This window comes from Patagioenas fasciata, chromosome 15, assembly GCF_037038585.1.
Source record: "Patagioenas fasciata isolate bPatFas1 chromosome 15, bPatFas1.hap1, whole genome shotgun sequence".
In the NCBI taxonomy this organism is placed as follows: Eukaryota; Metazoa; Chordata; class Aves; order Columbiformes; family Columbidae; genus Patagioenas; species Patagioenas fasciata.
This window is the reverse complement of record NC_092534.1, coordinates 10,752,514-10,767,564: the sequence shown is the minus strand read 5'-3', so window position 1 is coordinate 10,767,564 and position 15,051 is coordinate 10,752,514. Positions and strand designations below refer to the sequence as shown.

At 58.8% G+C, this 15,051-nt stretch overlaps 1 protein-coding gene across 1 annotated transcript; it reads right to left on the bottom strand.

The window, feature by feature from the left end:
• Window positions 1–3,575: 3,575 nt before the first annotated feature.
• Window positions 3,576–14,201, bottom strand: HS3ST2 (heparan sulfate-glucosamine 3-sulfotransferase 2). The gene is made up of 2 exons (XM_065850790.2): window positions 13,241–14,201; window positions 3,576–4,893 (listed from the first exon to the last, which is right to left on the bottom strand). Exons 1-2 carry the CDS (start codon window positions 13,723–13,725, stop codon window positions 4,275–4,277), a joined length of 1,104 nt encoding a protein of 367 aa, XP_065706862.1. The 5' UTR covers window positions 13,726–14,201; the 3' UTR covers window positions 3,576–4,274.
• Window positions 14,202–15,051: the final 850 nt, after the last annotated feature.

Here is a 15,051-nt window from a genome sequence, read left to right as displayed (position 1 = left end):
TTTGCTGGCCAGCTCTGTGTTGGGTGGTAGGATGGGGTGTTTAGCTTGGTGCAGAGGCAGAGCCATGGGGGGACCCCAGCCCAGGGTCCTGCTCCTGAGTGTCACAGCATGGGGACAGCGCTGGGCTCCCCCAGCGCTCCCAGCCCTGCATGCACATTCCGCAGCTCCGTTGCTGCCAACAAACAGGGAGCCAGCAGTGAAACTGAATCAAATTAATTAATAAGAAGTTAATCAAATTTTCTCCGTGCTCAGGGCACTGTGATCCCACCTTGGTCTGAGAGATGAACGACACTCCTTGTGCAACTGGCAGTACTTGACTGACCGTGCAGGTCCAGCGCCGCAGCTTGTGCTCTGGCAGGAGCGCAGCACTGAGCCCGCCGGGCACCGGCTGCCGGCAGAGAACACCCGCGGTGCTGCTCCCACCTGGGGCCGGGCCCCTCACCACGGACAGGGAAGGCAGGTAACTCACAGCAATGCCAAGCCAAAAGTAACATCTCTGAGTGGGGGTCCTGGGACAGTCCCACCATGGTGGGGTCATTCGGGGCTGTTTTGGGGAGACACAGGTGCTGCTGGGCATCAGCACTGGGTGACGTGCCAGTGGCTCCGCGGGGCAGTGGACGGCACTTGCCAGGGATATAGATGGGCCCTGGGAAGGCTTCCCTCGGCCCAGGTGTCTCAAGAGCTCTTCAGCCTGAACAGGATCAGGGACCACTTAAGTCGCATTCATTATGTTTAAGTATTTATGAGCTGATAAATATTAAACAGCTGCTCTCTGGGATTCAGGCCTGAGTGAACTGATCAAAACACGGTGCACGCAATGACTGTGGCTGTGCCGCTAGGGCAGCCAGGGCACAGGATGCGTTGCACCGGGACATGCTGCACCAGGATGAGCTGCACTGGGACGTGCTGCACCAGGATGAGCTGCACTGGGATGTGCTGCACTGGGATGAGCTGCACCGGGACGTGCTGCATCAGGACATGCTGCACCGGGACTTGCTGTGCCAGGCGGCTTTGCATGTGCCTGCCACCCCCTGTCCATCACAGTGGGCGTCTTGGCTCCTCCTGGCACAGCCAGCACCCTGCGCCCATGCTACAGGCTGCGCTGGTCAGACATGAGTCCCCTGGGTCAGCCCAGCAGCCCCGCGGGTGCCCAGTCCCAGGGCAGGTCCAGCCGCATGCATGGCAGCACCAGGTCCCTGTGCTTCCAGCTCCATTGTGCATCCCGTCACCGCTGCCCAGCCCTCCTCTGCCAGCAAGTAGGTCAGCACATTGAACCTGGCATGCACGTTAATCACGTCACCAAAAGGTCCTCATGTTGCTCCATCTTTGGACATGCTTGTCAAGGCTTTGCAGTAAACTCTATCAAGGCTCTCTGTTATCTTGTGCAAAGAAACAGTTGCCTCAAGTCACATACCTTCCGGCCCAGTAAAAATTATACAGCGGTCGTTAAAATTTACATGCTGGCTTATAAAGTTTGCACTTCAAGCATTTTCCTCCTGAGTGTCAAGAGCCAGCTAATGGTGCAGGAGCCGCCCAGGGCAGCAGCTGATACCACAAGACACGCTCTTCACAATGGTGGGGGCTAGAACTGTGATGGTGTGTGGCTTGTGGAGCTGGCAAGAGGCACTTTGTGTCTCCTGGGCCTGGTGACCAGAGCGGTGGCTCTGTCCCCTGTGTCCCCAGCCTGCGGACAGGCTGGACGGGTCCCTGTGGCAGCCCCTCTGGTTGGCATCACCAAACCAGTGCTGTTCTACATCCCCACCAAACCGCTACCTGCCTCTTCCCCATGCAGATTGCCTCCTCTCAAGCTCTGTAAGCTGCATTTTAAGAGCTCCTAATGTGATAAGCATTTTTAGTACAGCCCTTCCAGAGCCCTCATTTGCTTACCCTTTGGAAATCTAATACTTGATTTAAGTACATTTCTGCTCCCTCCATTTGTAAGGACAAATGTAAAGTAATTGTTTGATATTGCAGCAGTTTCCTCAGGCTCCAGCTCTAATTTCCCACTAATACGGTATTGTCAGGGGGATCAATCTAACCCGGCACCTTCTGCCTCCTTAGAGTGGATTGGAAATGGCTTTTCCACTGTGAGGCTGGGATTTGCGAGTCTCGCTGTGAATGTTTTTCTCCTTTAAAAGAAAAATCATACAAGAAGAGATCCCATCTTCCTGCCGACGGCTGTTAATCCCCCACTCTCCCTCCGCCTGCCCCAGCTGGCACTGGGTCCCCCCGCAGCTCCTGTGCCTGCTGCTGGATGATAGTGGAAGAGATGCAGATATAGCTGTATTAGATGTCCATTAATTACTTCCAATTTTTTCCTATTAGGGCTCTCTGTACGGTAATCACTTCCAGTAAGGCTTCTCAAACTGGTACGTGGTTTTGTCACACCAGGTCATGCCTGGCTGCAGAATGGCACCGACACCAGTTCGTGCAGACACGGGGCAGAGGCTGAAGGCTCGGGCTAAGATTTAGATGCTTGTGGTAAATTGCAACCTTTGACAGAAATGCCTGAGATTTACTACGAAAATCAATAGACAACTCAGTCCAGCACTGGGAAAAGAAAAAACAGCACTCCAGCAAGCTGTTACTGATATTCATGAACAGTGGTGCTCATCACAGGGCCTGCTAACAGGCTCATAAGGTGGATTGCTCCAGGTGGGACGGGGCTACATGTGTGCAGAGCAGGCATAGTGCTGAGCTGGGATCACAGAGATCCTGAGCTGGGATCAGTGATGCTGAGCCAGAATCAGTGATGCTGTGCCCATCTCCGAGCACCTGAGGATGCAGCCCATTGATCTTGGCTCCAAGCAGGATGCGGAGCTGGGAGAATTCCCTGTGTCCAAAGAGGGGACAGCTGTCCCGGCCAGGTCAGCCAGGTGTGGGGTCGGAGCAGTGCTGGCAGGAGGTGCAGGGAGGCTCAGCTCCAGCCCTGCTTGGGGACGGTGCAGCAGCTCCCGGCTCCCGGCCAGCACGGGCAGGTTGTGGCTCAGTGACACCAGGTACGATTTGCCCATGGAGCTGTGCCCCCAGTGCCTGGCTGCAGGTGCTGTGGGGGCTGCAGGTGCTGTGGGTGCTGCTCTGCTCGGTGCAGCTGCAGCAGGGTGCAGGAGCGGGCAGCTGCCTGTCCCTGCCCGCACAGCCTGCCCGTGGTGCAGCACCTCGCCGGGGCCGGCTGCAGCTGCCAGGCAAGTCAAGCAAAGGACAACCGTGACTAATGCACCAGGAGGTGTGCACAGGCGGGGGGCAGCTAGTAAAGCATGCAGCACTTGACATTTCAGTGTAATTATGGGCTCCTATAGAACAGCCCATTAAGTTCAGCCATAAATTACTGCTGCTTGTGTCTGATGCAGCGTTTGCCCCCGCAACTGGCAGGAGGTGGCATTAACCCCAGGTCCTCGGGCACACCAGGCGGTGCCACCACTGCTGTGATGGGCTGTGCCACAGGTCCGCTCCTGGCCGTGCTGGGCTGCACCACTGTCCTGCCACAGCCCCGGACCCTGTGCCTAACCCTGCGGCTCTGCCGGACCCGGCAGCTGCAGCCCAGCCCTGCCCTAAGAAAAGCCCATGCGTACGGACCAGTGGTAGCCACTTTTATTTACACAAAGGGATCACATGCTGAACAAGGACACTAATGCCACTAAAGTACCCGTAACAGCAGGATTCTGTGCTTTATTCACAGGACAAAATATCGGAACAACATTTTTCATAGACTTCTTTTTCAAGCAGATACATCTCACTGTCCTCATGGTTACACACTGCGCTTAAGTGACAAAAGGCAAAGTGGAGCAGCTGGAGCTCCAGGTGCACCCCAGCACCGCGGTGGGATGTGGCCCCATGGGGACAACCTGTGGGGACAGCCCCACAGCTGATGCCTGCATTTGGGGGGTATCTGGGGGTGCCAGTTTGCTTGGGGACACAGAGGAGGAACGTGTCTTGGAGCAGCCTGTGCACGGGCTGCACAACAGGGCCATCACCGTGGCCCTGGGGACCATGTGCGGTAAAAGCAAATGGGACCCCAGGGAGCAAGTCACGGCCTCGCTGACCTGCGGGACGGGCAGCACCTGCCTGGCACTCACCCACTGTGGCTGTGGCAGGACTCCATGTCCTCCTGTCTCAGCTCACCCTGGAGCCTCCCGAGCGCCGGGGATGCCCCTTGCCCACCTCTGCTCGCGGTTCCGGGCAGGACCGGCTGGCTGGGGGGTCCTGGCTCCAGCCCCCCGGGCCCCTCATGGAAGACTGCAGCCTCACGTCACCATGGCTCTGCTCCCGGACACTCATTCCCATCTGAAGTCTTGCCCAACTGTTTCATAGAATTTGATATTATAAGGTCTATAAAAGTCCCGAAGCTGCTCAATGACCTCCGGGTCTATCTGCACGTGAGTCCTGCCTTTGGACTTACCCAGGCAGCGAGGCAAGCCGCTGCTCTCTGACTTCTTCAGGCAAGGAAAGCCTTTTGTCTTGTTGAAGTAGAAGTGCTTGTCCGTAATAACCCGCTTGATGCCCAAGAAGTCCTGGACTTTGCCCATCTCCCCAGCTGGGTCCGTGATCAGCTTCTCCCCGCTGACAAAGTGGATCTGGGAGAGGGGGAAGTACTGGAGCCAGGTCTCCAGGTGCACGGCGTACATCCCAATGCGAATGGCATTCCAAGACGTGTCCACCAGCCCCAGGCTGCGGTTGCGGAAGGACAGCCCCTCGAAGGTGGGGATGTCCGGCTTCTTGGAGAGTGTTTGCGTGTAGTCTGAGATGGCGCGGGTGACCGGGTTCCTCACCACCACAATCAGCTTTGTGTCCCGGGACATGTTGAAGATCCGCCGTGGTGCCTCCTTGGTGACGAAGTAGCTGGGGGTCTTCTCCACCGTGATCTGGCTGTCAAGCGTTCGTGGCATCAGGCTCCTGCAAATGAAGCAGAAGGTGATGGTGAGGAAGAGCTGGGTCAGGCATGGCACTGGGAGGTGGTGTCCACAGCGTGGGGCTGGTGGGTGTCCCCTCCGGGCAGGAGGGGCAGGCACAGCTCCTGCAGTGCTGCAGAGGGTCTCTGGCCATGGGTGTCATCTGCATCCAGCCTCTAGGGAGCACCAGACTGGGGGAAAGCGTAGCGTCCCTGCAGCACAGCTTAGCACTAATTAAATCATTTGCTTTGACATGTGAACGTCCAAATCAAATAAAAACTAATGGGATGGAAAAATGCATAAATTGGTCTTGTACTTCTATGTTATTAAATCCATCACAGCCAGATTCATGGTGCCACAGGTCTGGCTGGCAAGGGCAGGCACGGGGCGCCAGCACTGGGCTGGCTCTGCCTCAGCCTCGCCGGGGGGACATTCCTCCCAGCCACAGCCTTCTTGTGAACCTGCACAGGATGGGCAAGGGTGCTGGGTCCCCGGGGGACTCAGGACACTCCCTGTGAAGATGATAGGGGGACAAGAAGGCACCTTGGTCCAGCGGGGGAGAGGAGCAGCTGGATGAGATCTATGGAGAGATCCTGAAGAGATACACCCAGAGGTCTGTGCCAGGTTGCTGAGAGCTGTTGGGGATGATGGCTGAGGCCACCCCTGGTGCTGGCACAGGGCCACTGTCCCCACATCCCAAGTGGCCCCAGAGCTGCCGCCCCATCGGTGAGGGGCCAGGGTGGTGCCAAGGGCTGCACAAGGGCACGGGGGCTGCATGAGGTGACAGGGGCTGCCCATCCCCAGGCAGCACAGCCCCACACACCCTCACGCACTCCCACCCATCTTCCTCATTTGAAAGAGAACAAACTAATTAGTTAGCGTAAATCAACAGGGCTGTTTAACAGATATACCTGGCCACAGACGCGGTGTAATTGCCCTTTCCCACTGCTCCGTTCCCAACCCCACAAATCCTGATGCTGATTCCGTTGTTTAAAGATGTCAGTAAATGCTAATGCAGCGGCAGGCACTGCGGCTGTATTGCTGTATCACAAACAGGTTCCATCACAAATCAGCACGGGACGGCTTTATAAGTGATTCACTATTACAATATATTGGTGGAGAATCATAAAACTGCTGTTTCATTAATGGTTCATCTTCAGGCTTGTTAGACTTTCATTACTTGAGCTATTAGGTCCATGTATTCAAGAAATGAAATTACAGGTTCTAATCCATTATGAAAAACACAAAATCTCTGCATAGTAAATTAGTGAAATGAGACAAGAGTTGTTGTTTTTTAAATGGACTCCCAGTGTCTGCTGCTCCTGAACAACAGAGACTGCTGAGACAACAAAACACAACCCGAATAGATAAATAAATCACCAGTGAAACCATGCAAGGGGGAGAAATGTCACCCAGGCATTCATCTTTACGTTAACTGCGGGATCCCCAGAGCTGCAAGAGCTGGGAAATGCATTGCAAACTTAATTACAGCTGACTTTAAATGATATTTTTGGACTTCTGCTTTCACAGAGTTATTTGCATACAAATAGCATGTCACAGAGTTTTAAGGCGCAGGCTCACGTTCAGGTGTGACGGCTCTCGGTAGTGGCTTGTGGCACCTGCAGCTCAGGCAGGAGCCGTTCCTGCCACTCTGGGGACTGCCCTGGCGCCCGTGACTTTGCTAAGGGTCCCCAGCGGCCATGGCACCGGCACACGCCGAGCGAGCTGCTGCCAGGCCGTTCGGGGGACAGCTGCTGGGTGCCCAGGGATGGTCAGCGGTCACCTCTGCCAGCACCGGAGACAGGATGGTGCTGCTGGGAGGTGACAGTGCAGCTGCCATCATGATGGTGGAGCTGGGGAGTCACCTCTGCTGCAGGAGGGTCCATCCAGTCGCTGTCAGGGCCCCAGGAAAGCTACTGGCTCCTGGTGTGGCTGAGCTGGTGTCACTGTGGTGTCAGCCATGGGCCATGGGGCAACAGCAGCACCAAAGACCCAGCCCCGGCCATGCCGGTGCGAAGGCAGCACCTCACCCTGAAGGAGTTAACTTTTCACCAGCACCTTTCCTAGATCTGAATTACTAATTTTCTTATAATCTGCCTTTGGGCACCCCACAGCCCATACAACGCTCCCACATTAAAGAAACATGCGCTCCCTTGCTGCCTGCACTGCTTTGATGTTGAACATGCGTGAAACACTCTCCCAGGGAGAAATTTGTACAGAAATTCATCAGATGATTGAGATATTGCAGATAAGCGTGCACAGGGTGGCTGCCCATCCGATAATCCCGTTACAGCCCGGCCCCTCCATCCAGCCCACACAGCTCCCGGGTCAGCTCGTGGTGTGCAAGGATGTGGCAGCACGTCCTGGGCTCTCCTCAGAGGCTCAGCCTGACATGTGCGTAATCCTGGACTCCATCCACTCATGGGCATAAAACAAACTGTTTGATTTGGCAAAAAATCATCCCCAGTGCTGGCCCCTGTGCGGAGGGCTCTGTGCTGTCGCACTTCCAGCTGATGTTGCTGCTCAGCAGCTGCACCCAGGGCCACTGCCCGCACAGGCAGGGAGAGGAGCCACTGGGCTGAGAGCCAAGGGCCACCAGCTGTGCCACACTGCGCCGTGCTGTGCCATGCTGCACCGTGTGCCACGCCACGGTGCACACAGCCGACAGCCACCACCAGCTCTCCCCGGCAGCCCAGTGCTGCTGGGCTCAGCAGAACCGCGGGTGGCATCCGCAGATGAAAGCCCAAGCAAAGCTACTTGGAGGTTTAAACAAAACTGGGTCAAGCACAGGAGAAACTGAGGTGTGAGGAAGATAAAAATCTCTCCCTAGTTGGGCGACATTGCAGCGGACGCCTGGGACACAGAGACACTCGAGCCAGGAGCTGCACAGCTGGTGCATCGCAGTGCAAGACCCCTCGGGGTACATGGGAATCCTCAGCCCTGGGTCCCCCAGCACAGCTTCCATGTCCCCCCCATCCCACTGAGGCTGGCAGCGCAGCGATAGCGGGCAGGAGAGGCTGGCCCGGGAGCAGGGCTCCCGCGATGCTGCAAGGGGGACTCACCGTGTCCCCCCAGCCCACACGGTTCGAGGGAGTTGCACCGCGTCCACCCTGGGAAATGCCACCCCAGGGACTGCAGCTCCAGCAGCAGCAGCTGCCCGGTCCCAGTCCCCTCTGCCACCACTGCTACTGCCCTGTGCTGAGCCAGCCTTGGACTTAATGATGGATCGGCTGCCTTTAATAAATGTTTATGTTCAAAGAATTTACACCAGTGCTCACAGACAGCTAATGAGGGACATTTCAATGCATAAAGGCAGTGTGAACACAGTAATTAACTTTGCTGCTGATTCATTTTTAATCATTTAAAAGCTCCAGAGATTTGCGGTGTCCTTTAAGTCAACAAAATCTTTTCCGAAGGGCACGCTCACACGCACAAGCTGACGTGTAACTCCCACCTTCCTAAAGGACCATCCTGCATCACCTGAGGGTCTGACAGAGCCCAAGGCCAGCACTGTATGGAGCGTGGCTGGGGTGAGGGCTGCCTGGCACGGTGCTGCCCGGCTCACCGGCCTGTGGGTCACAGAGAATGGCTGGGCTCTGCCCACCTCCCTTTTCCAAGGCAACTCCTTCTATAGGTAAAACTTCAAAAATTAATATTCATTTTAAAAAATCACCTAATATACCCCAGCTGCTGCAGAGATTCCTTAATTAAAAGCTGGTGTCAGAGGTATGACCCACTTGGTGACTGTCAGCACTCAGGAGTGCAAAGGGATGGGACAATTTGCACCACAAACAAACCACCCTGACCCCACAGCAGGTCCCACAGACCCTGTGTCACACACCAGCGCTGACAAAGAGCGACTCCAGCCATGTCTAAGGCACCTGCTGCCAGGGACACACCTGCGACACAGATATGGTGCTGAGGACCCAGGGCTGCAGACACCCACCTCCTGCTGTCCCTGCTGCCAGCCCGGCGCAGCAGGTACCGCATACACCGCATCCCCGGGCTCACACCGTGGGGCAGATCCACAGACAGCCCTGGGTGGACACCCAGCTCACCAGGGACTGGTGTTCTCTGCTTGTCAGCGTCACGAAGCAGCCATGCCCACAGCCACACCAGAGTAATGAGCTGGATTTTCTGACACCGAAGCGAAGGTTAGAACAAACTGCAGCATTTACAAACAAGGTCATGGCAGACAGAGCAGGAACAAGCATCATTAATATTGAAGGCTTCACACCCTGCATGGAATCACCTCCCTGCATTTCTCCCAGCACTCAGCAGGGGAACCCTCCTGGGGCTGGAGCGAGGGTCTCTGGGGCACCCGGGACCCTCAGGGCAGGCAGGGCTGCTGCCCACAGCAGACACAGCCAGGGCAGTGACCAGCGAACACGCTGCCTGCGGGCAGCTCCTCATGCTGAAGTCTCTGCTGAGGGTTTTGTACCTGTTCCTCAGAGCCAGGGCACTCTCTGAAGTCAAGGAAATTTCAAAGCATCCTTGAAGCTTGCTGCCTTCCTCTCTTCTTACTAATTAACTTCAGCAAAATGCACTGTCAGTCAAGCCCACAAAACAGCCCGAGTCGCTGGGCAAAGCCTAATGGGCTCCCATTTGTGTGTGCGCCAACCTGGCCATTAGCAAGGAGCAATTAGCAAGGCGGAGTGTGGGAGCTGGGTGTGCGGGCTCCTTCCTCTCCCTCCCACAGACACGGGGATGATGCTCGCTGGCTGGGGTCTGCCCCCTGGGACAGCCACAGTGCCCCTGCTCAGCAGCACCACAGCCCTGGGAACACCCAAACCACAGGCAGGGGGGGCAGGCAGCAGAGGTGCCAGTGTAGGGTTCCCCAGTTGCACCAGCACCCAGGGGAGCCCTGGGACAAGAGTAGGGCAGGCAGGTCCGCATGGGAGCAGCCAGGCTCTGCCCCGTGTCAGCCCTGCCACAGCACAACCCATGGGGCAGAGCGTGCTCAGGACACAGTCAGAGCTGCCAGGAAAAGCCCCTCTCTGAGAAAATAATGCTTGAACATCTGGCAGGGCTACTCAGGAATCCCAGGGAGGAAAACTGCATCCTGAGATGCTGTAATTAGAGTTATCACTCAAAGTTAACTGCAAATCAAACAACACTGTCTTCCCTCTGTTCTGGAAAATATTGAAGGTTATTGGCACATGCTACCTGCAGCAGGAAAAAGCTCTATATTGAACATTTAGTCCAGGATTGGTAATGAATCGATATTCCCCAGTAGCTGGCTGTTTGGTTTCAGTTGTCTTACAACAGATCTTGCTAAAAATACCTTTCCTGTAGTGTAACTCTAGCTAATGAGGTGGATTAGAGAGGCTGATGGGAATTGGAAACGGCGCGGTGTTTTGGCCTGAACAGGCAGGTCCTGGGCGGTGGTCTGGGGGCAAGGAGGGGATCTGGCTCTGCCCAGCATGCCCATCCCCAGCCCAGGCTTCCTGGGGCGCTGGCAGCAGCTCAGGCAGGAGGCATCATGAACACAGCATCTGGCAGCAAGCATGACATTTGGAGCGGGCAAGGACAGGCAGATCAGGAAATGTCCCCTCCTGCTGGCTCTGCCACCTCTGCGTCAGACCAAATCCAGGGCAGGGGAAAACGTGGAAAAACAGGAACTGGTGTGTTCAGAGCATCAGAGGGGCTCAGCTCCCACGCTGCTCTCAACTGCACGAATAACTACTTGGTCCCACCACTGGGTCCCCACTGGGGCACGGAATGGGAAGGATGGAGCCAGAACAGGCACTCAGCTGTTCCACTAGCAAGCAGCTCCCGCAGGCAAAGTCTCTGCTCACAACAGGGGAAACCTTTGCCTTCCAGGGGTCTGTATTCTGGGTGACCTGCAGAGACCCCATGGCACCACCATGCTCCCCAAGCCCCCTCACCATCAGCTGCCATCCCTGGCACACACCACGGGCACGACCCACGCTCTTGCACCTCAGGCTCTTGGCAGAGCAGCAGGAGCTCATCACACTGTGGGTTAGACCTACTCCACATTTAATTGCTCCACTTGCAAGGAGGAAAATCAATTCCACATTTTATACATTAGCAGCCTCTGCTCTTAAGTTCTGGCACATTTGCGAGGTTAAAAAAAAAAGTAATAAAACCAGGGAAGTGTCATTTAATTGTTTTAGCTGAACTAATTTGGAGGCTCCGCTGCTCTGGCACGATCTCTCCATTGATCTAGAGGTGAAGCCAGGACCCGGGCAGCAGGTTGCTCACCTGGCTGGGCTTCCATTGTTGCCCCTGTCTCTCTCAGCAGCTGCTGGTCACCACTGCCACTCGCTGTCACCCCCCAGGTCATGCATGGGTGCCTTCACATGGAGGATCTCAGGGTGAACCATGGCTCAGAGAGGGAGGTTGGATGCTCTGTACTCACTGCCACAGCCCCTTGGTGCCCAAGTGTGAGTGGGAAGGGGATCCTGCTCCTGCCTCCATGACCAGCACCATGCTGAGTCCCTGTGGGTGCCCTTACATGCCCCAGGTGGGCTCTATCTGGGGTGCAGCCCCTTCCTCTCATTCAGACGGGTGCTGGCGAACGCTGCCCTGGCAGGGCTCTGCAGCCCTGTGCCTCCTGCAAGGAGACACGAGCACGTCTGCAGGAGCAGCACCGCGAGGTCGGTCCTGTGCTGCCTGTGAGGCTCCCAGCACCCATGGCACACAGGAAGCATATGAGCTATTAGGCGATGCAGGATGGGTGACAGTGTCTGATGTTCACAGGGTGGGAAGATGACATGGACCTGCTGAGGGGTGAGAGCAGGGAAAAGACACTGCTGCAGCTACTCTCCAAAGGAGCGAGGAACTGGGAATGCTGTAGGACAGCCTTAAGAGAGGGAAATGGCTTCAGCAACCTCCACCCAAGTCTGTCCTGGTTCTCCCGTCACCTGCCACAGGTAGCACTGCAAAAGGAGCTGAACATTCTTGTTTGCAGGGTCTGCTGTGACCCAAGCACAAGGTAGAGCAGCAGACCTGCCTGCATCTGCAGACAGCCCTCCCCGGACAGTACCCAAGCTGCCTCCCCATGCTACAAGGGCTGGAGCAGCAGCCCAGTGCTCAGCAGGCAGGAACCACACTGAGCTCACAGCCAGTAACCGGCATCCTCACACCACAGGTACAACACAGCCCTGCTCAGCTGGGAGACAAACCAGGACCCCACCAGAGCTGGGAGCATCATGTCACGGTGCCTTCTGCCCTGCTCAGCAGCCGATGAGCACTGTCCTTCCCCGAAACAGGGGACATCTGTGCTGGAAAACCACTGTGAGACAGCAGAGCAAGCGAGCTCAGTGGTGCCCCGTGGGCTGTTCCCCCCACCCACCATGATGCACCCCAGCTCTGACCATGTCAGGCTGCCTTTCCCCTGCTGTGAGCTCAAAAGAACTCAGGGCCAGACCAAGCCCTCCTCTGCCTCGCAAGGCTGATGCCCAGCACAAGCACTGCAGCCCTGCCTGAGAGCAGCACAGAGCTCCACAACAGCACAGCAAACAACACCGGTACACTGGGTCATGCAGGGCGAGGAGCACGGGGCGAGCTGCCCACAGCACCAAGTGCAGGCCCACTGGTAGGGGGTGACCCCACGGGTGATATGACCTGCTCACATGCGGTACTTGCTGCCTCTCTGTGAGTGCCGCTGAGTTCCTCAAAAAGCCTTACTGAAATTAAAATCCCACCACCTCCTGCTGGAGATGCACCCACTGTTCCCTGGACATTATTAGAGATCTCAGATAGACCTGCTCTTATCTGAGTTCAGACAGACAAGACAGCGCAGGACGGGGACCGCTCCTCTCACAGAGCCAGAGATAAAATCTGCTGGTGGAGGATGCTGAGGCACGCTGAGCAGGTCTGCAGGGAGGGCAGTCATCCCGTCCCGTGGGTTAGTCAGTCGTGTTTTGGAGACCCCTTCACGGAGGCAAGTTTTTCCTCAGGCAGGACGGGAAACCTGTTACCGTCCCAGCACAGGTTCCCGCAGGGCTGGTGCGGCCACAGCAGCCATGTTCCCACGGCCGGGGGAAGAGGTCGCGCAAGGCTGGGGCACGGAGGTGCCCTCGGAGCCAGCACGGCGCCGTTCGGCACTGCGGGAGGAGGAAGAGGAAAAACTCCCCGAGCGCGGCCGGGCGACAGACTCCACCGGCAGCACAAACTCGCCCGTGCGGACCGGACTGGTCGCTCCCGCCGAGGGTCGCGGCAGCGGGCGAGGACGCGAGACCCGAGTCCAGCACCGAGAGCACCGGCAGATGAAAGGGCAGGGGGGACCGAGCGGGGCCGCGCTGGGGGTGACCGCGGTCCCGCCAGCCGGGCGGGGTAGGGGCTGCCCAGGGGTGCAGGAACCGGTCCCGCAGCGCCGGTCTCACCTGTACCACTCCAGCCCGCGGTCGTAGTTCCTGTCGAAGAAATGGGGCTCGGTGCCCAGGGCGCGCACGTCGGGGTGCACCCGGATGAACTCCAGCACGGCGCGGGTGCCGCCCTTCTTGACGCCCACCACGATGGCCTGCGGCAGGCGCTTGGTGCCCGGGCGGGCCGGCCCCGGGGCGCTGCCGGCCGGCGGGACGGGGGGCTCCCGCGGGCGGCGGGCGGGCGCGGCGCTGCCCGGGGGCTCGGCGGGGGGCGGCCGCCCACAGGGCCGCGACTTCTGCAGAAGTTTCTTGGCGGCGGCGCTGCGGGCGGGCGCGCAGCGGGCGCGGGGCGCGGCGGGGCCGCCGCAGCAGCAGAGGAGGCTGTAGCAGAGGTAGGAGCAGGAGAGCGACAGCGTGAAGAGGACCAGGACCCTCCGCGCCAGCCGCCGGGACGGAGCCGGAGCCGCAGCCGGGGCCCGCCCGCTCGGCGCCCTATGCGCCATGGCTCCATGGGGCCGCGCCGCCGGGCATGGCGCGGCCCGGCCCGGCGCGCCGCTGCCCCCGGGGCCCCGCGGCGGCGGCGCCCCGCACCCTGCGCGGCCGCTCCCTCATGTCCCGGGGCTACGCGGCAGAACGGCCGAGCCGCCCCGGGGGGCTGCGCCCGCCGCCGCGGCCCCTGCGCTCCCGCGGCCCCGCCGCCGCGGCTCCCATCCCCGGCGGGCGCGGCGCTCGGACGACAGCAGCACTGGCTCTCGCCTCCGCGGGAAGTACCGGGGCAGCGGCGGCTGCGCTGCTATTTAAGGGGCCGCCTGACGTCAGCTCCTCCCGGAGCCCCCGCGATCGCTCGGCGGTCGCAGCCTCCGCCGGGCCGGGCCGCCGGCACTCTCCGCGCAGAGCCCTCCCGCCCGGGACGGGGCTGCCCTGGGGCTAAAGCTGGGATCTGACCGGCCTCGCTCCCCCGCCGGCTCTGCCCAGCCCTCCCCAGGCGCGGCTCCGGTCCCGGTGCGAGCATCACGCCCAGCCCCGCCCCGGCCGGTCTTTCAGGCTTCGTCGTGCCGCTGGGACTGGAGGGCAGGGACTGCGGCGCCCGCTGTGCTGCCCGGCCCCTCAGCGAGTCCTCAACTGCCCAGAGCAGTGTGGCGGGCCCGGGGGCACCTGCTTGTCCCCCCGCAGCCCGGGCCGGGAGCGGGAACCGGCATCCGAGCGGGTGTGAGCAGCCACCGATCCCGACACGGGCATCCGGAGCTGGGCACGGACACAGCTGGCAGCAGGCTGGGTACCTGCCGGCCCCGAGGCGACGTGCCCAACCCGGCCCCAGGGATGCTCCCTCCCGGGCCGGGGCCGCTCTGCCCCGCAACCGCGTCCTCCTCGGGGAGCACGAAGGGGCCGCCCCGCACGGCAGCAGCGGTTCCTGTCCCCAGCATGGGCAGGAAGAGCAGCCATCGGCCGCCGCGGTGGTACCGCCGGTGAGTAAGAAGGGAAGGCTTGAAGACGATGCAACAATTAAATTCCTCTGCCAGGCTGGGGGTGCCCAGCCTCACCTGTGTGGTTTGTGATGTCCTACAAGCAGCCTGACCCAGGAAAACCGCAGGGCTGCAGCAGGGTATGGGTGCAGGTTATTGCTCTATCTCCACCTCTCTTCTTGTCACGTCTTTCTTCTCTCTCACACCCCGACATCCTGGGCTTCTGCTCGGCTGGTCATGCTGAAGCCAAAGGGCTGCATGCAGCACCGCTGAAACATTAACAGTTGTCCTGCTTTCTCAGCACAGAAAGCTTGTTCAGCTGCAGAAAACTACTTGTCTTTTTACTTGGGAAGAAAGATGATAATA